At 40.9% G+C, this 27127-nt stretch overlaps 1 protein-coding gene across 1 annotated transcript in view; it reads right to left on the bottom strand.

Moving 5' to 3' along the window:
* The window catches only part of ARHGEF28 (Rho guanine nucleotide exchange factor 28), a 291674-nt gene that overhangs the window by 44496 nt on the left and 220051 nt on the right, over positions 1 to 27127 (bottom strand). Inside the window, exons 24-30 of the mRNA XM_049768833.1 lie at positions 26280 to 26534; positions 24504 to 24580; positions 19517 to 19695; positions 18141 to 18232; positions 16567 to 16749; positions 6630 to 6761; positions 2949 to 3049 (exon numbers count right to left, since the gene is read on the bottom strand). Of these exons, the coding sequence (XP_049624790.1) occupies positions 2949 to 3049; positions 6630 to 6761; positions 16567 to 16749; positions 18141 to 18232; positions 19517 to 19695; positions 24504 to 24580; positions 26280 to 26534 (1019 nt within the window). The remainder of the gene's footprint in view (positions 1 to 2948; positions 3050 to 6629; positions 6762 to 16566; positions 16750 to 18140; positions 18233 to 19516; positions 19696 to 24503; positions 24581 to 26279; positions 26535 to 27127) is intronic.

Here is a 27127-nt window from a genome sequence, read left to right as displayed (position 1 = left end):
ACTCTCAACCCTTCTGTAGCTCAGGTCTTGGTTTTCACCCAGAAGTCAGACCATATAGAGTAGACTATCAGTGGTTCTCTAACTATGGTCCATGGGCCACATATTATATTTGTTCCTATTTTGTTTCTTCACTTCAAAATAAGATATATGCAGTGTGCATAGGAATTTGTTCATAGTTTTTGTTTTTACTATGGTCCAGCCCTCCAACAGTCTGAGGGATAGTGAACTGTCCCCCTGTTTAAAAAGTTTAAGGACCACTGCACTATATGATCAATTCAGACTATAGAGTAAGGCCAGTGCATAAAGGGCACCCAATCCACAGTCTTAGGATCATGAATTCTTCCTCAACAAGCAAGGCATGTCAGAGTGAAAGTGCAGCAAGCACTTTAATTAATTAATTAATTAATTTCCTGTGCTAAGCAAACTGAAAATTGAGACTCCATGGCCACATAAAACTGTCTTCTTCCTAGCCAGGATGGTCCTTTTCCTCCTGAAGCCCAAATTTAAGATAGAAAGAGAGAGAGAGCCTAGCATGCTTGGCTTATGCTACTCTGTCTCATTGTCTATGATACACAGAGTCTCGGAAGCTAGAGACTGAGAGACAAAGTCAGACCTAACAGGGACCCAAAAGGGAGCTTGAAAGGTCTGCTCCTGAGGCTCTCGCTTGGCTGGCTCCCTGCCTAAAAGAATCTTGGAGAAGCTTTATCAGCAGAGGCCATGAATAACTGCAGGAGACCATCTGCTCCTGGGGGTGTAGTGTGCCTCAAGCTTTGTCTCTCATCCAGAAAACATCAAGAGCACAGGAGATAGTGAGGGTTTTGGGTTTCTCCAACTGAACGTGGCTATTCAAAAACTAATGGCCTTCTTTCATGGGGATATAAATCAGCCCACAGAAGGATTGCATCTGTGTCGTCAAAGCTCTTCCACAAACCCGAGAACAATGCCTGGCACATACGCAACAGATACACTCACACCTGTGTATAAACAAACACTGAGCACCCGAAGTGAATGGTGCTCATCAAAATGCCCGCCCTCCAAGAACCAGTAGACTCCTGTACACTTCATGCTCTTGTCTGGGCATATTTTGATGGAAACAAGAATCAGTCACCTGTGATCATGTTCTTGAGTAACTTGGAATTTGGCAAATTCAATGAGTTTAGGTCGGTAGTGCCATGATGAGCTCTAGCTAGATCTTTCCTTTCCATTGCCACCATGCCCTGGTGCTCTTCCCCCAACCACCATGCAAAGGTGAGATTTAGATTCCTCAAATCTGTGCCCCAAAGATGAGAGAGGGAGACTAAGAAAACCCTACTTTGTAGTGAACTTTGGGGTTTTCTTTGCTCTCCCATTTTGGTTGTCATGTGTACCACCATAAAATGATATAGAACATATATCATAGTAAAAATTATAAATGTAGAAATGAGTTGGTTTATGCTACCTGTGGTAGTTTGTTCCTATGAACCACTAGAGACTTAATGGCATAGGAATTATATTATCTTTTTTTTTATGGAGTTGGTCTACCACCTGGTGGACATTATTCTTATTGCAAGCAGTTATTTAGTATTGTTTAATCATTTGGGTTCCAAATTTAACAAATTTACAATTCTTTCAGAAAAGGCTTTTGGCAAAAAAATTATGTTATCTAACAAATAAAATATATGCTATATGCTTCTAAATGATTCTACCTTATGTCAGTCCCTTTTATTTCTCTAAATGCCTTGCCAACGACCATGCTTTCCAGACAGCTTTATCCAAAGAGGAACCCAGACACTTAATCTCACTTACCTGTAACTTTAGGGGTGAGAGCCACCACCGACTTCCATTCAAGAGAAAACTATTACTAAGCACCCTTTCCTTCCATCCTTCCTCCCCTTTCTCCAATAGAATAAAAGCAGTTGGAAGCTATAGACTTAAAAATGAAGTGTGCACTGAAAAGGAGGGAAAGCAGGAATGTTTTAAGAATAAGATAAAAATTACAATCAAATTAAGTGTAATAAAATATTGCATTTCTTTATTTTCATTTGGCCCACAAATTTTCTTCTTTCAAAAAAAAAATACCAACAATCAACTATCCTTTCTATAAACTTAAAATTTCCTTTGGATTTCATTTCCCCAGCATAAGAGTCAAAACATATAAAACATTAGATGAGTAAATATCTCACATGTTGTTTTCCACATTAACACATGCTGGTTTCTTATCATCTATACCTCAATTGTAGAGAAGCTAATAAACCCTTTAGCTCCAGAAAAGCCTGGGACAGTGGGTTACAGTGCCCAGAATCATATTCTTATACCGTCTGTTTTTGACACTTCTATTTCATTTGCACTTAATAGGAAGTTTCACGCATTTGGCTTTTTAAGAGTTTTCTAGGCTATGTGTACAGAAAATCAGAAAAGTGGTATTTGAGACCACTTTCTCCAAGCACAAAATAGCCAGATTAAATAAGAAACTGCCACCCCCCCCCAAAAAAAAGGGTGGTGGGGTGGGACAGGAAGACATCCTGAAAAGAGAGGAAGGGAAAAGTGAAAGAAACAGGAATGTCAAGTCAAAATAATAATTTCCAACCGTTTAGCGCCATCTGGTGGCACAATGAGGCCCAGAGCTCCAGCCCAGAGGGTCTTAGTGCAGAGAGGGTAAAACTAGGGGTGTGCAGGAGGAAAGCGAGACAGAAATCAGAGAGTGCAGACACGCATACACAATAGAGTTTGAAATCTTTTTAATAATGTTCCAATTGTTCTTTAGTTTACACCTACAGGTATAGAAGGGGCGAGAACATTTGGAGAAGAAATAAATTAGAAAATGTCAATATAAATAATGAAATGAAGAACAGTGCTGGAAAAAAATAAATGCTTGCATTTCACTCGCTGCCAAGGACAGACCCCGAACAGCTGAAGTCATGTTACTGTACAAGGGAGCGACGCAGTTTACTAAAAGCAGTTCACAATACCTTCTCCCCTGCATCAGAGACCGCCAAGTCGGTTCCCACACCCTGGGTCCCGGGATCCACATCCCAACAGCCTCTTCCTTCTGCCCCTTCTGTGACTAGTGCTGGAGGCACAGCATCGAGACAGAAAACAAAAAAAGATATCATCAAACACAGCCATTGCACTGGAAGGTTCTTTTGTACACAGCTCTTTCGTGATTATTCTCCATACACAATCAAAGTAAAAGGCAGGATATGGAGGGCTCTTTTCTGATGCCATAGGGGTGTAGGTTTTGCCCTGGGGGAACTTACAAAGGCATCCAGATAGGTGTCTCTTTCTACAGAAGTGCCCTTCCTGCTTTTAGATAAAGTAATAGTTCTCTCACTCACTAGCAAAATGGCAGCTGGCTACTGGCAATGGTGGAATGAAAACATATCTGCAGAGACAAAGTAGGGGCAAGCCTGTGTGGGCTACCTCCTGGCTCTACAAAGTCGGTTAAATTACTGTGGACAAGGGTGGGAGTCCCATGGTCATCAGTGAAGAATACAAATGATGCATCATTAGATGCTGCACCACTAACGAGCACAGGAGACCAATAATGCTTTATGAGTGACCCAGACTGTGACTATGGCCTTCTCATTCAATAAGAAAAAATTTGTAATTCCCAACTGCATTTTATTGCTACATGCTCTACATTCATAAATGCAGGACATACTATATTTGAACACTTAAAAACACAGAAATAGTTCTAATCAGAAATATTTTAAAGCACCAAATATACAAATTCCACCTCACTCCTTAAATCTTTGTGGGTGGCATTTGGTTCATTTCTTTACTCATGTGAATACAGTTAAAACATACGACGGGGCTCTTCATACACCCACTAGTTAAAATTAGACTGTCTCAAGTATTTTCACAAGATTTCATGTAAACCATGTTCAGTCATGAACTTAATGAAGTAACCATTTTGTGACACTATTTATAAACATTCCTTATGTGATCCTCCAATTAAATGTCTAATAAAGGAAATTTTTATTGTTACGAAATAAATAAATACTAGGTCGTTGGAAAATGAGAGCCCTCTAGTTCTCCCACACCTCTTTGATAAGAAAAAAAGTTTTTGGTTAAGTTGAAATGGTTTTCAGGAACCAGAGTGATAATATAGCAGATAGGCCATTCGCCTAGCATGTGGCTGAACTAGGTTTTAATCCCTGCCTTCCCATATGGCAGGGGTCTCAAACTCAATTTACCTGGGGGCCGCAGGAGGCAAAGTCGGGGTGAGGCAGGGCCGCATAAGGGATTTCACTTACCGAATATTCGCAATAAAAAATCGCATTAGTAAGAAAAAAAATCGCATTAAACATTTACATACCCCGAATGGAACTGCTCAGGGTATGCGAATATTTAATGCGATTTTTTTTTCATACTAATGTGATTTTTATTGCGATTATTTGGTAAGCGAATAATCGCGAATACTGCGATATTTGAAGGCCGGCCGCAGGCCACAAAATGTTGTACAGAGGGCCGCAAACAGCCCACGGACCGCGAGTTTGAGACCCCTGCCATATGGTTTCTTGAGCACTGCCAGGAGTAATTCCTGAGTATAGTGCCAGAGTAAGCCCTGAGCATGACCAGGTGTGACCCCAAAACATATACAATACAAAAGTTGATATGAATTTAAATCATATCAGCCAAAATATGTTCATTTAGTCCAAGCTAGTATTACTTGCAACAGCAGGATGCTTTCTAGCTACTTCCCTATCAAAGATGGATCCATTAGTCAGCTCTCAGAGAGATGCCAGAAAAGGGGCCAAACACATCCCTTCAGGAATCAAGGATGAGCCTATAGGGGAACCAGTGGAATGAATACAAGAAAAGAGGATCATGGTTCAGGTGAGGTCTTCCTTGAATTTAACTTCAGACTGAATTAGAGGTTGTCAGAAATCTTCAGGATCTCAATTATAGCCATCCACCTGATTAGGTTTGGGGAGGACTTAAGCAAGAGTCTTTGTTGGTCATCACCTCAGGCTGACAGAGCTGACTAGGAAAGGCCTCCTGTCCTCAGCCACTCACAAAACTGACCCATCATTTTGACCCTTGCTGAGGAACAATAATTTGCTCTCATCAACTTGACAAGAGAACCAACTCTTAGGACACCAAGTTCCAATCCAGCCCAGGGCTGAATTTTGGGGTGCAGGAAACTGCCAGCCCCTCACCTCACCGTGGATCCGATACCCCAGGCTTCTGTGAGGGATGGCTACAGTGGACATCATGGGTGTACCATTGGAACTATCCCACATCATAGAGGACGTGAACACAAGCAGGGAGCTGCCTCACTGGTCTGAGGGAGGGAAGGTTGAGGCAGGTGCGCCCAGCAGCTGTGGGAGCACAGTTCCTCCAGTTGTCCCAGGCTGCGCTGAGCACAGCAAGCAGCCCACACGTATTTTTAGATAGAACTTCCTCAATGGCATAATGAAACTCTCCTCTAAAAAGGAAATCAGCCAGGGCCATACAGCTCCCCTGACAGAGCTGGACTGTGTCGAAATGAAAAACACATGTGCACATTCTGAAAATAGAAACCCAGGATTAGATAAAGCAGAACACAGGAGGAGTAAATTATTATTGGGTCTGGTAAAAAGAAAAATGTACAGAATTAAAACTGTGTACTGCTTCTATCTTAATTAACCCAGGGATGTTATTCAGGAAATGCTAAGACAACTTGATCCTCCCCCAGCTCTAGCTACTAAAGACATTTTACTCGATGCACATAAAAACTAGTGGCATCAGGGAGATACAATAGTCACCCAGACATGATAACAAAGACTTTGTATGTTCTTATCTCACAAAATTTAAGGGAATTCCATATTTAACTTACAACTAACTAATCACAAAACAGTGATAGCTCAGAATTAGGTTCTGAGTAATAATTCAAAATCATTTTACTAGTTTTATGCAATTAAAATGCTTTTAACTAGAATCTCAATGAATGAATTCAGACTTGAACAAAAGCTTGTCATGACATCCATTTGTAGTCTTTGGGCACTTCTGTCTTTAGCCATACCTAAAACTAAATCAATGTATTTGAGAGAGAGATTCTAGTTTTCTGAATTACTTTTTTGATTATGAGTTAAGTTAAAAGATTTTTTTCTCTGATAAATTTCAGAGATCCCTTTTATTTTTTGTTTGTTATTTGGTTTGAGGCCACACCTAGCAGTATTCAGGGCTTACTCTTAGCTCTGGACTTATGATGACTCTCAGTGGGCTCAGGGGACTATATGGAGTGCCAGAGATGGAACTGAGGTCAGCTGCATGCAAGGCAAATGCCCTCCTGAGAGTTCTTTCAACACTGTATTCAAAATGATTATAAAAAAGGAAAGTGGAGGATTGAAGGGGGCTAGAACAGAGTAGGATCTGCACAGGAGAAAAGCTTCCCTGGCAACAGCAGTAAAAGCCACCAGCTACTCTTTTTAATCTTTGGAACCCTGGTATCCTTATCATAAATGTAAATATGACACCTGCATCAGGCATAAAACATTCACTTTCAGGTATAGGTATTGTTTTTTGTTTGTTTGTTTGTTTGTTCTTGTCTGGTTTATAAAATACATTCAGTTCCCTCTAACGAGGTTAGTAGCAGCTTCATTTTATGTGTCACAGTACTCCAGGGATGGTGCCCAAGCTCTTTGCAGAGATGCATGTTCACTTACAAGCCGGGGGCGATCCAGGGCCATCATGAGTATCAAACAGATCTGTCAGGACTGAGTCTCCACAGCCTCCCTCAGGTGCTGGACTGGGATCTCCTAGCTGAGTGGCCTTCACTGCCACGTGCAGGCTCTGGGCTACAAAAAGGAAAGACAATGGTCTATTTTCAAACATGGAGATACCTATGGATCCAAACATATATGTAGGTGTATATGTATATGTTTTTGAGCCATGTATATATATACATACATAGCCATGTATATATATACATACATAGTTGATATATATAGATATAGATATATAGATAAATATATATATATACATACATAGTTGAATCTAGACCAGAAATTGGCAAACTGTATTTGGCCTACATCTACTTTTGTGCAGCCAAGAGCTAAAAATGGTTTTTATATTCTTCAAGAGCTATTAAAATATAAGCACAGACACACACATACATATGTACACATACAACAGAAACTGTCCATGGTCCAAAAGCGTACAAGACTTACAATTGAGCCCTTTACAGAGAAAATGTTTGCAACCTGAATCAGTGACTTTTGAGCATCATTTTGCAATAAAGAATTATTTCAACAACACTGGTCAGAAAAATGTCATGTTGTAAACATTTCTTAATACATACACATTTGTCAAGCATATTTTTAATAAAATGGTGTGGTAAAGAACCCCTGTAATTCAATTACATATGATACTAGGAATCACAAGTTTCAATTCTGGTATTCAGAAGTATTTATTACTTTTCTTTCAGGGACAAGGGTCCTCACCGGGCCACCACCTGCCCAGCCTCCCAAAATTTATTACTTTTTGAAAGCACATCCATCCCCTAAAACATACCTTAAATTCACTGTACCCCAACACACACAAATTTCCCAGCCTTTACCATTGGCTTCCAGAACATTCTCCAGAGGAGAAAAACAAACGGCTTGCAATCTGAAAAAAGTTAAAAACTAAAAAAACCTAAAAACTCTTGTTAAAGTTTGCTAAGATTCAGGAACACCACCACATCAAGAAAGAAATGTTTCTTTGGCCTCTCATGGCAAAATCCTCACCTCATCTCAAATCCATTTTTCATGCCATATTTTTTGTTTGGGGTGAGGGGAGAGCCAGGAACCAAACCCAGAGATTCATCATGCTAGGCAGGTACTCTACTACTGAACTACATTTCCAACCCCTTCCATATCCCCAACACCCCATGATCTCCTTTTTTGTGCTTTCTGAAGTGATCTTGCTTCTTGCGTGTTGTTTGCTTTTCCCCACTGAAAGTGCATAGAAATGCTACTTCTTTTTTTTTTTTTTTTTTTTTTTTATCTTTATTTAAACACCGTGATTACAAACATGATTATAGTTGTATGATTACAGTCATGTAAAGAGCACCCCCCCTTCACCGGTGTAACATTCCCACCACCAATTTCCCAGATCTCCCTCCTCCCCACCCCCCTACACCTGTACTCGAGACAGGCTTTCTACTTCCCTCATTCATTCACATTTTATGATAGTTTTCAGTGTAGTCATCTCTGCAACTGCACTCATCACTCTATGTGATGAGCTGCATGTCCTGAGCTGCACCTACCAGCCCTCATCTCTCTTGTCTCTGAGATATTGTTAAAAATGTCCTTCATTTTTCTTAAAGCCCATAGATGAGTGAAACCATTCTGCGTCTTTCTCTCTCCCTCTGACTTACTTCACTCAGCATAATAGATTCCATGTACATCCATGTATTGGAAAATTTCATGACTTCATCTCTCCTGATGGCTGCATAGTATTCCATTGTGTATATGTACCACAGTTTCTTCAGCCACTCATCTGTTGAAGGGCATCTTGGTTGTTTCCAGAGTCTGGCTATTGTAAATAGCGCTGCAATGAATATAGGAGTAAGGAAGGGTTTTTTGTATTGTATTTTTGTGTTTCTTGGGTATATTCCTAGGAGTGGTATAGCTGGATCGTATGGAAGCTCAATTTCCAGTTTGTGAAGGAATCTCCATATCGCTTTCCATAAAGGTTGTACTAGACGGCATTCCCACCAGCAGTGAAAAAGAGTTCCTTTCTCTCCACATCCCCGCCAGCACTGCTTGTTTTCCTTTCTTGTGATGTGTGCCAATCTCAGTGGCGTGAGGTGGTACCTCATAGTAGTTTTGATTTGCATCTCCCTGACGATTAGTGATGTTGAACATCTTTTCATGTGCCTTTTGGCCATTTGCCTTTCTTCTTTTTCAAAGTGTCTGTTCATTTCTTCTCCCCATTTTTTGATGGGGTTAGTTGTTTTTTTCTTGTATAGTTCTGTCAGTACCTTGTAAATTTTGGATATTAGCCCTTTATCTGATGTGTATTGGGTGAATAATTTCTCCCACTCAGTGGGTGGCCTTTGTATTCTGGGCGCTATTTCCTTTGAGATGCAGAAGCTTTTCAGCTTAATATAGTCCCATCTGTTTATCTCTGCTTCCACTTGCTTGGAAAGTGCTGTCTCCTCCTTAAAGATGCCTTTAGTCTCAATGTCCTGGAGTGTTTCACCTACATGTTGTTCTATATACCTTATAGTTTCAGTTCTGATATCAAGGTCTTTAATCCATTTGGATTTTACCTTTGTATATGGTGTTAGCTGGGGGTCTGAGTTCGCTTTTTTGCAAGTGGTTAACCAGTTGTGCCAACACCACTTGTTGAATAGGCTTTCCCTGCTCCATTTAGGATTTTTTGCTCCTTTATCAAAAACAAGGTGGTTATATGTCTGAGGAACCTTCTCTGAGTACTCAAGCCTATTCCACTGATCTGAGGGTCTGTTTTTATTCCAATACCATGCTGTTTTTATAACTGTTGCTTTGTAATACAACTTAAAATTGGGGAAAGTAATGCCTCCCATATTCCTTTTCCCAAGGAGTGCTTTAGCTATTCGAGGTTGTTTGTTGTTCCAGATGAATTTCAGAAGTATTTGATCCACTTCTTTGAAAAATGTCATGGGTATCTTTAGAGGAATCGCGTTAAATCTGTACAATGCTTTTGGAAGTATTGCCATTTTAATGATGTTGATCCTGCCAATCCATGAGCATGGTATGTGTTTCCATTTCCGCGTGTCCTCTCTTATTTCTTGGAGCAGTGTTTTGTAGTTTTCTTTGTATAGATCCTTCACATCTTTAGTCAGGTTGACTCCAAGATATTTGAGTTTGTGTGGAACTAATGTGAATGGGATTGTTCTCTTAATGTCCATTTCTTCCCTATCATTATTCGTGTATAAAAAGGCCATTGATTTTTGTGTGTTAATTTTGTATCCTGCCACTTTGCTATACAAATCTATTATTTCTAGAAGCTTTTTGGTAGAGTCTTTAGGGTTTTCTAAGTAGAGTATCATGTCATCTGCAAACAGTGAGAGCTTGACTTCTTCCTTTCCTATCTGAATTCCCTTGATATCTTTTTCTTGCCTAATCGCTATAGCAAGTACTTCCAGTGCTATGTTGAATAGGAGTGGTGAGAGAGGACAGCCTTGTCTTGTACCAGAATTTAGAGGAAAGGATTTTAGTTTTTCTCCATTGAGGATAATATTTGCCACTGGCTTCTGGTAGATGGCTTTGACTATATTGAGAAAGGTTCCTTTTATTCCTATCTTGCTGAGAGTTTTAATCAAGAATGGGTGTTGAACCTTATCAAATGCTTTTTCTGCATCTATTGATATGACCATGTGATTTTTATTTTTGTTGTTGTTTATGTTGTGTATTATATTAATAGATTTACGGATGTTAAACCATCCTTGCATTCCTGGGATGAAACCTACTTGATCAAAGTGAATGATCTTCTTGATGAGGCACTGGATCCTGTTCGCCAGGATTTTGTTGAGGATCTTTGCATCTGTGTTCATCAGGGATATTGGTCTGTAATTTTCTTTTTTGGCAGCATCTCTATCAGGTTTTGGTATTAAGGTGATGTTGGCTTCATAAAAGCTATTTGGAAGTATTCCTGTTTTTTCGATTTCATAAAAGAGCCTGGCCAGAATTGGTAGTAGTTCCTCTTGAAAGGTTTGAAAGAATTCATTCGTGAATCCATCAGGGCCTGGGCTTTTGTTTTTGGGTAAATTTTTGATTACAGTTTTAATTTCCTCAATAGTGATGGGGGTGTTTAGATATGCTACCTCTTCTTTATTCAACCGTGGAAGGTTATATGAGTTCAGAAATTTATCCATTTCTTCCAGGTTCTCATATTTAGTGGCATAGAGTTTCTCAAAGTATTCTCTGAATACCCTTTGAATCTCTGCAGTATCTGTAGTGATCTCCCCCTTCTCATTTCTAATACGCGTTATCAAGTTTCTCTCTTTCTTTTGCTTTGTGAGTTTTGCCAATGGTCTATCAATCTTGTTTATTTTTTCAAAGAACCAACTTCTGCTTTCGTTGATCTTTCGGATTGTTTTTTGGGTTTCCACTTCGTTGATTTCTGCTCTCAGCTTTGTTATTTCCTTCTGTCTCCCTATTTTTGGGTCCTTTTGTTGAGCACTTTCTAGTTCTATTAGCTGTGTCATTAAGCTACTCAGGTAAGCTCCTTCTTCCTTCCTGATGTGTGCTTGCAAAGCTATAAATTTTCCTCTCAGTACTGCTTTTGCTGTGTCCCATAAGTTCTGATAGTTTGTGTCTTTATTGTCATTTGTTTCCAGGAACCTTTTGATTTCCTCCTTGATTTCATCTCGGACCCACTGGTTATTGAGTATGAGGCTGTTTAACTTCCAGGTGTTAAATTTTTTCTTCTGTGTCCCTTTGCAGTTCACATCTAACTTCAGAGCCTTGTGGTCAGCAAAGGCAGCCTGCAAAATGTCTATCTTTTTTATTTTATGGAGGTATGTTTTATGTGCCAGCACATGATCTATCCTGGAGAATGATCCATGTACATTGGAAAAGAATGTGTATCCAGGTTTCTGAGGATAGAGTGCCCTATATATATCTACTAGGCCTCTTTCATCCATTTCTTTTTGCAGGTCTAGTATATTTTTGTTGGGTTTCCATTTGGTTGACCTATCAAGTGTTGACAAGCCTGTGTTGAGGTCTCCCACAATTATTGTGTTATTATTGATATCCTTCTTCAGATTTGTCAACAATTGTATTAAATACTTTGCTGGACCCTCATTCGGTGCGTATATGTTTAGGAGAGTGATTTCTTCTTGCTGTACAAATCCCTTGATTAGTACATAATATCCATCTTTGTCCCTTACAATTTTTCTGAGTATAAAGTTTGTGTCATCTGATATTAGTATGGCCACCCCCGCTTTTTTAAGGGTGTTGTTTGCTTGAATGATTTTCCTCCAGCCTTTGATTTTGAGTCTATGTTTATTCTGACTATTCAGGTGTGTTTCTTGTAGACAGCAGAAGGTTGGCTTCAGTTTTTTGATCCATTTCGCCACTCTGTGCCTCTTAACTGGTGCATTTAGTCCATTGACATTGAGAGAAATAATTGTCATGGGATTTATTGCCATCTTTGTGTAGAAGTTTGGTGTGTTTTTTGTTCTGTCTTGTTTTTAGAGTAGATCTTTCAGTTTTTCTTTTAAGGCTGGTTTTGAGTCTGCAAAGATTTTGAGCTGTTGTTTATCTGTGAAGCCGTGTATACATCCGTCAAACCTGAAACTTAGTTTTGCTGGGTGCAATATTCTTGGCGAAGCATTTATTTCATTGAGTTTTGCCACTACGTCCCACCACTGCCTTCTGGCCTTGAGTGTTTCTGGTGACAGGTCTGCTGTAAATTTCAAGGATGCTCCGTGGAATGTAATTTCCCTTTTCGATCTTGCTGCTTGCAGTATTCTATCTCTATCGGTGGGTTTCATCATGGTGACTAGGATGTGTCTTGGGGTGTTTCTACTGGGGTCTTTTTTAGCTGGTACTCTTCGGGCATGCAGGATTTGGTCACATGTTTTCTTTAGCTCTGGTAGTTTCTCTGTGATGATGTTCTTAACCATTGATTCTTCCTGAAGATTTTCTTCTTGGGTCTCTGGAACTCCAATGATTCTGAAGTTGTTTCTGTTGAGCTTATCAAAGACTTCTATTTTCATCTTCTCATATTCTTTGAGTAAATTTTCCATTGTCTGATCATTTGATTTGAGGTTTTTTTCTAATCTCTTCTGCTGTGTAAAGTTGTTATGCATCTCATCTTCTAAAGCACTAATTCTATCCTCAGCTGCTGTTAACCTGTTGGAAAACTCATCCATTATGTTCTTCAATTCGTCTATTGAGTTTTTCAGACCTGTTATCTGATCTGATATTTCAGTTTGGAGTTTTCTGATTTCTGTCTTCATATTCTCTTGATTTTTATTAGTGCTCTGATTTATACTTTCTTTGATATCTGATAGCAACCTCCATATTTCGTCTCTAAACTCCATTTCTGAAAGACTGCTTAGGTAGTTGGTCGTTGTTGGGTCATCAGAGTTTCCATCTTCATTCTCTATGGTTGAAGTTGGTCTGCGTAGTCTCCCCATTGTCTCGCTTACGCTGTGGGTTTTTCTACGTGTTGTGGTGGTACTCATTGGCGAGGTGGAGTGCGCGGCCGCGAAGCGCAGCGGAGCGGCCGCGCTCCGGCCCCCAAACACTCACCTCAGCCGAGGCAAGCCGTCAGGGGATGCCTGGGGAGGCCCCCAAGTGTCTGCCAAGCAAAGAAACCAGCACAATCCACAACTCCAACAGAAAACTCACAGCCTCAGCGAGACACGCCTTGAAGAGATTAATGCTGAATCAGGTCAAAGTTCCCAGGTTGATGCAGGCTGGGGGAGGTCCCAAAATGTCTGCCGGGCCTAGGGGTCCAGCAGTCAGCCTGATCTGCAACTCCGGCCCCCAAACACTCACCTCAGCCGAGGCAAGCCGTCAGGGGATGCCTGGGGAGGCCCCCAAGTGTCTGCCAAGCAAAGAAACCAGCACAATCCACAACTCCAACAGAAAACTCACAGCCCCAGCGAGACACGCCTTGAAGAGATTAATGCTGAATCAGGTCAAAGTTCCCAGGTTGATGCAGGCTGGGGGAGGTCCCAAAATGTCTGCCGGGCCTAGGGGTCCAGCAGTCAGCCTGATCTGCAACTCCGGCCCCCAAACACTCACCTCAGCCGAGGCAAGCCGTCAGGGGATGCCTGGGGAGGCCCCCAAGTGTCTGCCAAGCAAAGAAACCAGCACAATCCCAGAAATGCTACTTCTTAACTCAGTGGCAGTGCATGCCATAAATTCATAGGGAATGAATAAATAGATGTTCCACCAGCAGTCTAAGTTTTCCACCTTAGACTACTTCTTGGGCCCCTACTTCTTCAGACTCGGTGTCCACAATTGTAAAATAGAAATGATAATCTCCTTCATTTCTAAATATTCTCTGAGAAAAAAGTCTAAGACAAAACATGGTGGGAAGGGGAGGTTCTGCAAAGGATCAGATTGACACTGCAAGCTGTGTGGGCCATAGACATTCAGCATCAAATCATCATGGCCTCTATAGCCAGAAAGCAATCACAGAGCAGACATGACTGAACAAATAATGCTGCAATCCATAATCCAATAAAGCTATTTTTACAAACAGGTTATGGGAAGGACGCACTCAGGCCCTGGGTTGTAATTTACACCCTATGCTGAATGACTGCATTTCCGGTCACTCTGAAGTTGTGGCTATCTTTATCACTCAGAATTGTGTCCCTATATATTCACTTCTAACCATTATTCTCATCCTCTAAGAACACTTTTATTTCTTAAAGTTCCTGCTGTCAGACTTTACCACTCCCCACCCTCCTTGTTAAAGATGTTACCTTCATCCACAGATTTCTCCAGCAACTCAGAATCTGGCACAAGTTAAACCCCATTCCCGGGGCTGGAGAGATAGCCTGGAGGTAAGGCATTTGCCTTTCATGCAGAAGGAAGGTGGTTTGAATCCCGGCACCCCATATAGTCCCCCATGCCTGCCAGGGATGATTTCTGAGCATGGAGCCAGGAGTAACTCTTGAGCGCTGCCGGGTGTGACACAAAAACAAGAAAGAAAGAAAAAAACCACCATTCCCAATGCTAGTCTGTCATCATGGCCAGTCAGTTTTAATTTGGGGGTTCTCCCAAAACAGTTCTCAAAGGGCTGAGGAGCCACTTCCAAGAATACTGAGCCAATTGGTCTGAATGGTTCAATGTTCTGGCCCAACTGTGCTTGACCTGCATCTGTGCTTGGACTATTTCCTGGCCCTTCAACAGTCTCAATAATTTAAATTTCATGAACACTTTTCTTCATGAATTTTGTAAAATTCTTCACAAAGTTTTCATCAACACCCCAGTACACTGAATTTTCATATCCAGTGAGCTTATCCATACAATCTCATGTAGCCTCATCTTTTAATATTCTAAACTATAGTATCACCATTTCAGAGTCTGGTCTTCACCCGGTGGTCAGAAAAATTTCTTTGGTTTTCTTTCTTCTTTTTTTTTTTTTTTGGTTTTTGGGCCACACCTGGCAGTGCTCAGGGGTTACTCCTGGCTGTCTGCTCAGAAATAGCTACTGGCAGGTACAGGGGACCATATGGGACACCGGGATTCGAACCAATCACCTTTGCTCCTGGATCGGCTGCCGCAAAGCAAATGCCACTGTGCTATCTCTCCAAGCCCATGGTTTTCTTTTCTTTAACTTTTATCTTCTTCTTTGGTTTTTGGTACTACTGTTGTACTATCTCTATGGCCTAGGATTTCTTTTAAAACACACATAATTTCACTCCTCCATTTAAAACTCACAATATTAGGTCATAGATTTTACAGCAGGTAGGGCTGCAATCTTTAAGATATAAAGACCAACTTGGACTTGTTTTTGAAGGGTGGGAAAAGAACTGCGAGCTGCAAAACCATCATGACATTTAAAACAAATATAGCAGTGCATACATTGTTTCTGATTTTAATGCTCTATACAGGATTATGCAGTTAGCTGTTGATCTGAAGAAAAAACCTTTTTCACTCAACAATGTAAAATATATTTGTGCAAATTAATGGCCAATTAAAATATTTAAGTGATACTGCTCCCCGCCCCCCTGCTTATAACCCCTGCTGTTGGAGCCTCGGCAAAGCTTCAAAAGAGCCACATGTGGCTCTGGAGCTGCAGATTACTGACCCCTGGGGTAGGGTGTCTGCCTTGCACACAGCCAACCTAGGTTCAATCCCCAGTACCCCATATGGTCTTCTGAGCCTTAACAGGAGTGATTCTTGAGTGCACTGCCCTCCCTATCACTAAAACAAAACAAAACAAAAACAAAAACACAACAACTCACAGTGCTTCACAGAAATAAAATCCAAAGTTTTTCTTTCTAATCTGTGCCTCTCTCTATGCCTCCCTGCCCTCCACTTGCCCTGGTCTCCTCACTGTTTCTCAAAAAAAGTTTCATGCACCTGCCTCATAGTTTTTGCACCTACTGTTCTCAGTGTGGTACTTTTCTTCCCTTGATATCTACTTGGCTTCCTCCTGTCCTCAAGCATCACCCTATCCAGGGGCCTCAGCCTATTCAAGAAGCATCACCAAGAGGAGTTCCCATCAAAAGCAAAACTTATCTTCCCCAAGGGCAGGAGAGATAGCATGGAGGTAAGGCATTTGCCTTGCATGCAGAAGGTCAGTGGTTCAAATCCTGGCATCGCATATGGTCCCCCGAGCCTGGGTGTGGAGCCAGGAGTAACCCCTGAGCGCTGCTGGGTGTGACCCGAAAACCAAAACAATAAAATAAAATATAATAAATAAAAAATAAAAACTTATCTTTCTCAAACTCCATCATTCACTCCACCTTACCATGGCCTGCCTGAGTTCACAGCAATTGCTGTACCCTGATAACAACCTTTCTTTACAGTTCACTGAAATGTAAATTCCAGGAAAGTGAAGACTTGGCATGGTTGTATTGTACTTATAGCCATGGGACATGGCATAAGAAAGATGCCTGAGAGCCCTCTGTGGCATATGTCAATCCCTTTGGAAGCATCTCACCTTCCTTCAATGCTGCTGCTAGTAAGGAGGCAGCCTGAGGAGGCTCTCCTGGGTCAGGTCTAATGAGGAGGTGGGGCTCCAGATGCACCTCCTGAAATCCACTCAGTTCTCCCAGTTCTGCGTAGATATGCAACTTCTCCTCCAAGTAGGTGCAAATTTGCTGGTCTTGGTTGCTGAGGATTTCTATGAGATAGTCGTGGCCCTGGGTTACCGTATGAATATGACAAACATGAAAAGCCAAGAGACAAGATGAAGATACAGCTAATGAAAAAGCAGTGTGGTCTCAGAGAAGGACTCACGTTCTTATTCTGACTTTCCCCCCTAAATATAAGAGGGTGGGATAGAGGGTTCCCTCAGATGATTTACCACCACAGAATTCCCATGGGCTTTTCTACAAACATGGTAAACCTCCCCAAAATTTCCTCCCCTGTACTCTTCATCCCAGAAAAAACTTGCAAAGCTATTCTTTGTTTATTCAGGCTGTTTTCTATTAAGACTAAACATTAAGTTCAGGAATGAAAATTGAGGCAGTCTGTCCAGGATGAGCGATACCCGCAAGAAAAAAAAACAATGCAAAAAAGCCTGAAACAGCCCAGGGTTGGCCAGTCTTGGACAAAATCAAACATACTGGTTTTCATTTGTATTTACAAATAGCCCATTTTGGAGGGAGGGTGCCACTTCGGCATGCATTGCTGTGCTGAACTTTCAATACATCACAGAATTCTTAGCACTTAAAAGAGGTTTTTAAACATCGAGGCATCAAGAGGTTCTCAGTTCTCTCTGCCTCTCTGAATCAGCTAGGGAGAATTTAAAATAGAAATGCCTACTGCCTTCTCCAATACCTTTGCGTGAAATGGCTGAGAGGAATACAAGAATTGCCATTTTAAAGCTCCCAACCCGAGTCAAACACCCAGCAGCAATGAGCTATCCCTTTGACAGGACCATCAGTGAGCTTTTCTCACTTCCTGACTTTCCAGTCTAAACTCTAGGCAACCATGTCCTTGAGCTTTCAGGGTTCCACACCCAAAGACATGAAATTCCAGTCCCTTGACAGTGATGGCATCTGAAATTCCTAAGCCTCTGCAGTTCCAAGGTTTGTCAGCACTCACACTGACTCTGTCCAGATTTGTGACAAATGTGTTATGTGCTATGGGCAGAATTTCTTCATGTCTTTTTAAGCACTGAAAAGGAGGGTGAGAGTTATTAGCATTGCATGGTTTTTGTTTGTTTGTTTGTTTTTGTTTTCAGAGAGGAAGGGGGTCATAAGTCAAGAGTGACAGTACAGCAGATAGGGTGTTTGCTTTGCACATGATTGACCCAAGTTCAATTCTCAGCATCACCTATGGTTCTTCAAGCACTTCCAGGATGATCCCTAAGCACAGAGCCAGGAGTACAACCTGAGTCTGCTAGATGTGGCCCAAAAATAAAGCCAGAAAGAAAGGGTTTAGGCTGGCCACAGGAAGAACAGATGAACCACCCAGGATGAACCACCAAGTCTAGCCTCCCAGGCAGATCTAGTCTTTCCCAGCCCCCAGGAGACCACTGCAGCTCAGAAGCCGCAGAGGTCTGTGTACCTTGACATTGCTGGATTTTGGCCACTCTTGCTTCAGCTTTCCGCTTCTCTTCATCAGATTCACTCGTCCTTCCCCCTTCTTCTTCTGGGCAACTTTAAAAAGACAACAGTCAAGAGAGAACTGAAACCAAATGTTTTCTTCCTTAGGGAGGACATGGAAGCTTGGTAGAATTGTTAGGAGAATAGAGTTTAGCATGAAGAGAATTCAAACCTCTAACCAAGAAAAAACTGGTTTGCTAGAGTAGATGAAGGACCCAAATTAAGTAATAGTGTTCTCAAATAGTAATGGATGGCTAATCTAGTCCAATGAACTCACTCTCATGCTTGCTCTTTCTCTCTCTTTCCCTCTCCTTCCCTTCTCTCTCTCTTTCTCTTTCTCACACACACACATACATACTCATCACCACACTACCACCATTGCCACCACTAAAATAATTTTTGTTTCCTACTGCATTTATATACAATTATACTTAGTTGGGGGTAGAAAAATTGTAGGGGATGTATTTTGGGCACCAGGTTGGTGGGGACACAATGAAAGTTGGGATATTTTATATAATATCACTAATAAAATTATCATTAAATATGATCATCCTGGACAAGGAAGACAGTCCAAAGAGGTGGTGTGCATGCCTTGCATTTTCTAGGCTTGTGTTTGATTCCAGCTTATGGCTCCTGAACACTACTGGGGGGTAGCCATGGTGTCCCCTAGACTAGCAAGTCCTGAGCTGCACTATATCAGAAGGCCAGAGCACAGACAGGCCTAGTAACACCTCGAGTGGTCACCATCACCCTCTTCTGGCACTGGGAGATCCTTATAGATCAGTAAATGCTCACCATAACCTGTTACCCGCATTTAACAAAACTGTGCTTGCATAAGGAACACGGAGAATATTGATGAAGAACACAGAGATCCTCCCATCTAAAAGAGTTTATTGAATGATTCAGTAGAGAAAGAACACAGACATATGAAACACAGTTCCTGCCCTCAAGGAGCTTCCAGTCTAATCTGCAAACAAGGCACAAAAAGCACAGGATGACAGCTAGAGCATGCCACAAGATCAGCATCAAGCACAGATCTTAGAGCACAGTGCCAAAGGGGTTCAGGAAAAGAGAGAACACCAGTAATGGAGGAGTCTTCATGGAGCTGAGCCACGAGCTGCTGCAGACAGGGCGGAGGGAAGGGTGGACACGACATGCACATATTCAGGGGACAAAGGTGCGGGTGAAGGGCTATCACAGGCAGGGCGGGCACAGTGAGCAAGCACTTACACCACTGTTCCGGCTAAAGCAGGGGAAGTTGGCATGCAGGGGAGACAAGGTTAGACTCTCAGGTGAGCAAATCCACTTCTGAGATAATGGACAGAAGGAAAACTTTACCTTTCAACTGCCTGCTGGATCCGTCTCATCCAGTTGTTCCGTTCCTCCTTGGAATTGGTGTGAATTTCATACATCTCAGGGCCGGCAGATGAAGCACTAATGAGAAACATTCCTCTCTCCTCATTTGCAACTTCCCTAGCAATGAGCTTCTGGAGGGAAATGACAGATGGCTTCTGATCCTACATAAAACAGAGGATGTGCAGATGAGATGTTATGCACATAGGAGGAAAAGCCCTGCAAAACACAATGAAAGGGACAGGCAAGTCTGATTCCAAAGAGCTGTGGAAGCTGGCACACTTTCCTTCGGAGAGGGTATAGTGAAGAGAAGATGGAAGAGGAGAAAAGCAGTGGGAGAAGACTTTTTTCTTAAAAATGAGGGGAATTACCCCTGGTTTTATGTTAATATGTACCTAAAATATTATTGTCAATGATATGTAGGCCACTATGATTAAAATAAAAATTATATTAAAAGAATGAGGGTAATTAGTCCAGAGAGCACAGGGGTAGGGAATTTGCCTTGCATGTGGCTGACCTAGGAAGAGCCAGGGTTCAATTCCCAGCATTCTATATGATCCCTGAACCTGCCAAGAGCAATTCTTGAGTACACAACCAGGAGTAACCACTGAGCACTGTGGAGTGTGGCCCCAAAACAACAACAACAAAAAAAGAGGGGGAATGGGACCAAGGTAACAGCTTAAATGCCTGGCATATATGAGGCCCTAAGTTCGATCCCTGGCACTGCATGGGCTCCTGAAGGCTGCACTAACTAGCAAATATGACGAGGGATGGTCAATATAAAAAAAATTGGGTAGTTTAAAAAGTAAACTTTTAAAAAAGACAGTACAATCTCAGCTGTAAGAAAAACATCAAAATGCCAGGCAGTTGTAGAAGGACTTTTGGAAAGGGCATGGGATAGAAAAGAGTATAGCATTGGGGCCAGAGTAAAAGTACAGTGGGCAGAGTACTAAGATCCCCAACACCCCAAGTGGTCCCCAGAGTCCTACAAAGAGTGCTACTCCCTAAGCATAGAGCCAGAGGTAAGCCCCAAGTACTCCCAGGTGTACAAAACAAACAAAAAGTAGTATGGCATATATTTCAAAGGAGTGAGGACAGGGCAGGCTTATAGGATTCTTTAGACATAGCAGTTTACAGCAAGAATGCTTCAATAAAGGAGCAAGAACAGAACCCTTACATATTACCAAAGAGTATTATAAAAATGTAAAGCATGGGGCAAGATTTCATATTCCTGGGATGCAATCATTGTCTTCTAGTATTAAAACTCCAGGGCACAGCGACATCCTTCTCTGGTTCCACCTGAAAATGCTTCTTCTCACCAACTCTGAGAGTTCTTGGCAGGCAGGAATGGGATAATCCTTCTTGGGATACAAAGCACAGTGCTTTGCATAAACTATGGATGCAATAAAAAGTCTACAGAACTAAATTTAGCATAATTAACTTCAAGAGTAGGAAGAAAGGGAAATGTTTCTCAGCCAAATCATCATTAAGCTTTTCTATGAACATTTGCTCTGATTCTTCCAAGTCTCATTCTAAATAAACACTTCAAAGAGGAATCAGACACTGATAACATTCATCTGAGGAGTAGGCTGGAGTTGAGCAAAGAGTCCGACAGTGCTGTAAGATGAACAGCTTTGGAGCTAACAGGAAGGATCTTCTATGGTTTTGGCTTCCATCATGGTTTACAGAGTCAGTGTGGAATGTGGATTGGTTTATCCCTCAAGGACTGAGCAATGCCTTTTTCAGAACACATCACTGTGCCCCTAATCGCTGTCTCAGTGCTGCCCTGCTGTTTTCCCAGCATCAGATACTTTGTCACATCAGAAGCTATACACCATTGTGCACCCAGGATGCCTCCTTCCTCCTCTTCTCAGAGTAGTGAAGACACTACTATCTGTTCCCTTGTCCTTGCTTGAGAACACTGGTGAGAGCTGAGGACCTGGCTTCTCCGAACAGAAGTACTCAATCACCATTTATTCATATCCCCATCACATCCAGATTATGAACCTGGTCCCATCCACCAATGTTCACTTTATGATTGATTCCTATAGGCACTGGACTGATGACTGCCAGAGCAGAAGAGGGTAGGAACTGTAACTTTCAGTCCATTATGACACTACAATCTTTTGTGACTCTATCAGGTAATTGATTCTATTAGCCAGTGATTCCAACCAGGATTCTACCAGGCAACAACAGCTTCCCATGACTTTTCAGTTTCCTTTGGTATTTGAAGATCTACCTGCTTACTTCTCCATTTCTAATTTATTTGAAATTACCTGTGAAAATTAAGACATCTTCCTGGACTCAGTATTCTTAGACTTACTGAACACCTATATCTATTGTCTTATTTCATGAATACAGGTCCTATTCCCATTTCTAGCTAAGCCTTTCCTTAAAAAAAAAAAAAACAAATCCACAGCCAGAGCAATAGTGCAGTGGTAGGCCATTTGCCTTGCATGCGGCTGATCCAGGACAGACCTAGGTTTGATCCCCAGCATTCCATATGGTCCCCCAAGCCAGGAGCAATTTCTGAGCACATAGCCAGGAGTGACCCCTGAGCATCACCGGGTGTGGCCAAACAAAACAAAAAACAAGCCAAATTCTTGGGGATGTTATTCTATCCACTTTTATTTTCAGTCGCTTATCTTCTGGCCATATGCAAAGTTATTATAGCTTCTGTAAGGTATAGTACAGTTTTTTCTAATAAAACAGGAAATGAAAGAATCTCGCCTGTGGTATTATTGAAGAGGACTTTTCAAAATAGTAGGAACCCCAAATTTCTAGTAATACTAGTTCTAGATTAGTAATATTCTAGTTTCTAGTTTTCTAGTAAATTTTTAATAACTCCTAGCTAAAATATCAGTTTTCTTTTAAAATGTTCAGTAGAGGAGCTGGAGTGGTAGCACAGTGATAGGGCTGACCCAGGACAGACATGGGTTGGATCCCTGGCATCCCAAATGGTTTCCTGAGCCAGGAGGGATTTGAGTGCAGAGCTAGGAGTAACCCCTGAGCACTACCAGGTGTGGCCCCCCAAAAATAAATACCAAAACCAAAAAACAAATTAAAAAAAAGTTCACTAGAAGACATCTACTACATAACTTAAGTTGTATCAACTTAATGTATACCATGCAACTAAAAAGCATATGAATGAACATTAGGGTGCTCAAAACTTGACTTTCCAAGATTGTGTTTGCTCATTTGCTCCAATAAACACAAAGTTAGAGCTGGTGGTTTTGAATGTAGTTACATATCAGGCTAATGTCTCAGGAACCACGCCAACAGCATCTCATCATTGTCTATTGCCAAACACATTCAACCAGGAGAAGTTGAACTGTGACTATCTTCAGGCTAACAATTAATTGCATTCCCAATTTCCTACTTAATGGAATTGTGGTCTATGGTTTTCACAGACAACTCTTTGAGAGATTAGAGAGATATGTCAAATGATACTGTATGTTGGCCATCAGAGCTAGACCTGAATCCACATGCTAGGCATATTGTCCTAAAAACAAGATGTTTGTCTTTATGTTACATCTACTTCTTGATCCACTGGCAGGCCATTTGGTCTCTAATATCCCAGAAAAACAGGATTTGCTTCCTTCCGATTCTCTAGTTTTGAAGAGGCTGTTGTTTCCATAAAGTGGTGCTATCGATCTTTTACTCTTCTATCATAGCCCTCACTATCCAATAGGTGCCACCTTTCCCCTTTTATGTCCTTTCAGAGCATCCTGCTTAGCAGGATAAAGGGGCTTGCTGGAAAAAATCAATAAATTTACATGAAACTTGTATATACATTCCAATGGATAAAAGATGTGGGGACTTGTTTAAGGCTGCCTGTTATCCTTTGAGAAGTATCTCTGACCTTTATACCACTTGGCATCACTGTGCTAATGAAAGACAACATGCTGAACAGGGCCAACCTGACAAGCTCCAACAGGCAGATAAGGCCCTACTCCAGCTCTTCCTCCCCATCACACATGCATGCCTCTTTACTTCTTCTGAACAGCACAAAAGAAACTTCATTGACTTTTTAATTTTTAAAAATCAGCTGGAAATGATGTTATCTGCTTGTAATACCCAAATAATATATCAGCTAATAGGTGATGAGCTTTAACATTTTATTACATTTTCAGCTTGGGGGCACATCCACCAGTGCTCAGGGCTTACTCCTGGCTCAGTCTTCAGGTATCATTCTTTATGGTGCTTAGAGACAATATGTGGTATCAGGGATCAAACCACAGTAGGACAAGGAAAGCATTCTATTCTCTGTACTATCTTTCCATCCCCAACACTATCATTTTAAAGAGCCACAGTTTAGGATCTACTCTGGAGGCTTCTTTTCCCCTAAAAGAACCTGTCACTCTGGTATGACATATTTCTCAAGTTATTTTGAACTACAAGATGCTGTAATAAGAATATTAAACAATAAGCATTTACTGCTAAGTCTGTGCTGGCAACAAGGTTAATGTACACACTTTAACAAAGATACATGCTATAGAAACAACCTCAGTAATTAGTTAACACTAGAGTAGAAATAAATACTCATCTTTAACCTTCAGAAGCCAGGGCCATGTTTTCTGGCTTCAAAGAATGAGTATCATGGTACTTGTGAATGGGATTGGCTATGGGTAAAACAGACTCTGGGAATAGAGAAGTATACTGCGATCCTAATCTGAATAGTAATTTCTGGAAATGAAGGAAATGTGGTGGAGCAGAAAGGAGGTAGTATCTAGAGGAAAAGATTCTAATAGCCCAATGGCAGAGAGCCACTTGTTGGGAAAAGCCAAAGCAGTGCTTATTTGCCAATCAATAATTACCAAAGTCTTTCAACATTTAGACTCTCACTACCAGTAATGAATAAGAGAAATATAACAGGGCATATTCATGCTAGTGACTACTTGATTTTACTAGGAATTTCAAAGGGTTCTGAAGGATAAAAATGGGGTGAAATAATTTCAGTATGTATACTTACAACAGCTGCAAATATATATTTCTGGTCTTTTTCTTGTAGAAAGAGCAGCACATCAGTTAGAAGTAGAGCTAGGATATCTTCAAAGAGGGAAAAAAACATTACTAGTATTAATGAAGTAAAACACAGTTCAAATACCATTATGAAATATTCTAACTCCATGCTCTTTAAATTAAAATTTTTCAAAGTCTAGGAATAAAGTTTATTAAAAAGCCTGTATTATAATAACCAGACACATTCTATAAATACTTCAGTAGCTAATTCATGTATTTACCTGTGTATGTTTGTGTGAATAATTATAGGGATAACTATATCTCCCCTAAAATGTAATGTAGCTTTAAAATTTAAAGAAAAACATCCAATTAAAATAAATATATTCAATAGAATCTTAGAGGTATGACATTTAGAGATAAAATGAAGTATCCTCTAATAGAGCGAGTCCTTTATCTTTACAAATACTAATTTAAGGTATTATAGAGTAGCTTTTACCTTAAAATCTAAGTAAAAATGCATTCTTTATGTCATCTACATCTGAGGGCACTTCAAGATCCTATAATTCTCCAAAATATTATTACCAAGAACACTATTTGCTATATCGTTAAGCAATCTAATACAATGCTACTAAATGATTTATGGTACAATATAGATCTAGTGACCTGAAGCAACTGGAACTACAGGTTGTGGTTTATTGCTAGATTGTGGCTAATACTCAATTGTGCCAGGTCTTTAGTTAAAACATAACCAGCTGCTAGACAATAAAACCCCATTTCAGTGATTCGGCTACAACCACCATCAAAACTTGGTATTTCTCCAGTGGACCTTTGAGTAAGTCTAAATCAACAACACACCATACCATTTTGTACTTAATTGATAAAGATGTCATAAACATTGGGAGGTCAAAACCAAGGTTCTTAGTACTGGCCACAGGGAATCATTTGAAAACTTGTAAGCAACCCTGTGCTTATACTTCATCCTCAGACCAATCAAGTCATCATCTTTGAGCATCAGTGATCTCTGTAAGCCATAGAGATGATAGTAGCATGTGGCCAGGTCAGGAGAGTCCTGAATCAGACCAGGTATAGGCCAGTATAAATCAACCTCTTTATATTTGTTGAATGGCACATGTCCCGAATTAGTCCATGGATAGATAGTTATAACCAGGACTTTCTACACTGTGAACTAGTGATTGAAGATCACTGATTACATAATCAGCCTTTTGAACTAGGTTAAGCTGCCTGAGACTGATCTGATAAAAGAATCGAATGAATGCCTGCTAGCAAAGTACAGCACTAGGAAAAAGTTGACACCAACATCAATGTGTATATTTAGTGATGACATCAGTCAATACTAAAGATGACAGAACAGAACTCACTTCTTCCTTCCATGCTTTGGCAGTCCTGGGCCTGGCTCCAAGACTATATGTGTACAGCTAGGGCCTCACTTTCAACATGCTACATTTGCCAGAATGCTATTTCTGTGCCAACAATTAGTAAGATTCTCAGTGCTTTGATACAGACATCACAAATGTATGAATTCATAAACATATTGCTTGTAGCAATATGCAGGAAGGCAGCGGATTCCCACAAGGTCTTGTGGGACACCTTTGCCTACAGAAGGTCATGCATGCCTAGATGTTCAGGGTCATACCCTTCCAGGGGTGGAATGTGTCTCTGCACTTTAAAACAATTTATCTTAGAAAAGTCTGTCCTCTCTAAAGGAAAGCAGAACACGTGTGATGGGAGGAATACTTGGACTTCCAGAGCCACAGAGCCACAATACCTTTGAAACGACCAGTGGCTGTTTTCCAGTAAACGAGGCCATTGAACAGCAGCGTTCTTTCTTTGCTCAGCAATGTCTGCTTCCTGAACACGTGACCATTTTTGAGTTTCGTGTAGGTTTTGTTCTCAATCTTACTGAGAATCTCAAGCCATTTTTGATGCTTCTCATACTCATTGACTTTCAAGTCCACTGCTGCGATCATGTCCTTAATTAAGGAAAGTGCATTGCACAAGTCTCTGTGCTCTTCGGTTCTTTCTGTGTGAGGTAATAAAAGGAGAAAGGTTGAAGCAGGAGCTAGAGAATGAAGGAAAACCATACCCTCTTTAGTTTTAAGTACAATTAACTGTATTGTAAAAATAACAAAAATTCCCAAGGGAAAACGTTAGTTTTAAATTGAATAGGATAGTCTCTTATAATCCCCCCCTTCAAAAGAGAGCTTAAAATAGTCCATAGTGAAAGATTTTCTTATCAGATGTACGTCAGTGACAACATGGAGACTAGGAGGTCTGGTTGCAGTACCTCTTCCTAGAGCTAGGAATGGGCTTCCATGTGCCAGAGCTTCCACCCACCATCCCACACCCAGATCCTCATGTCACTATTTTAGTTCCTGAGCACTGATAGTGAGACCGTTATAGGCCACAGCAGGTAGCTTCTTGAAAGAAGCTTTGAGGTAAATGAGTCGTGGAATCATTTACCTTCTTGACTCTCTTTCTTCACAAAAGTAATATTCAAAATTATATTTTATAGAAGCATTAGCAAGAAAATAAAATATTATTAAAGTCTATCCAAACATGTTTTAATCTAAGAGATGGGACCAAGGCATTGTGCTGAGTCATACTTAATCTTAG

This window comes from Suncus etruscus, chromosome 2 (assembly GCF_024139225.1).
Source record: "Suncus etruscus isolate mSunEtr1 chromosome 2, mSunEtr1.pri.cur, whole genome shotgun sequence".
Taxonomy (NCBI): domain Eukaryota; kingdom Metazoa; phylum Chordata; class Mammalia; order Eulipotyphla; family Soricidae; genus Suncus; species Suncus etruscus.
Note: the sequence above shows the minus strand (reverse complement) of the source record. Positions and strands in the feature narration are given on the sequence as shown.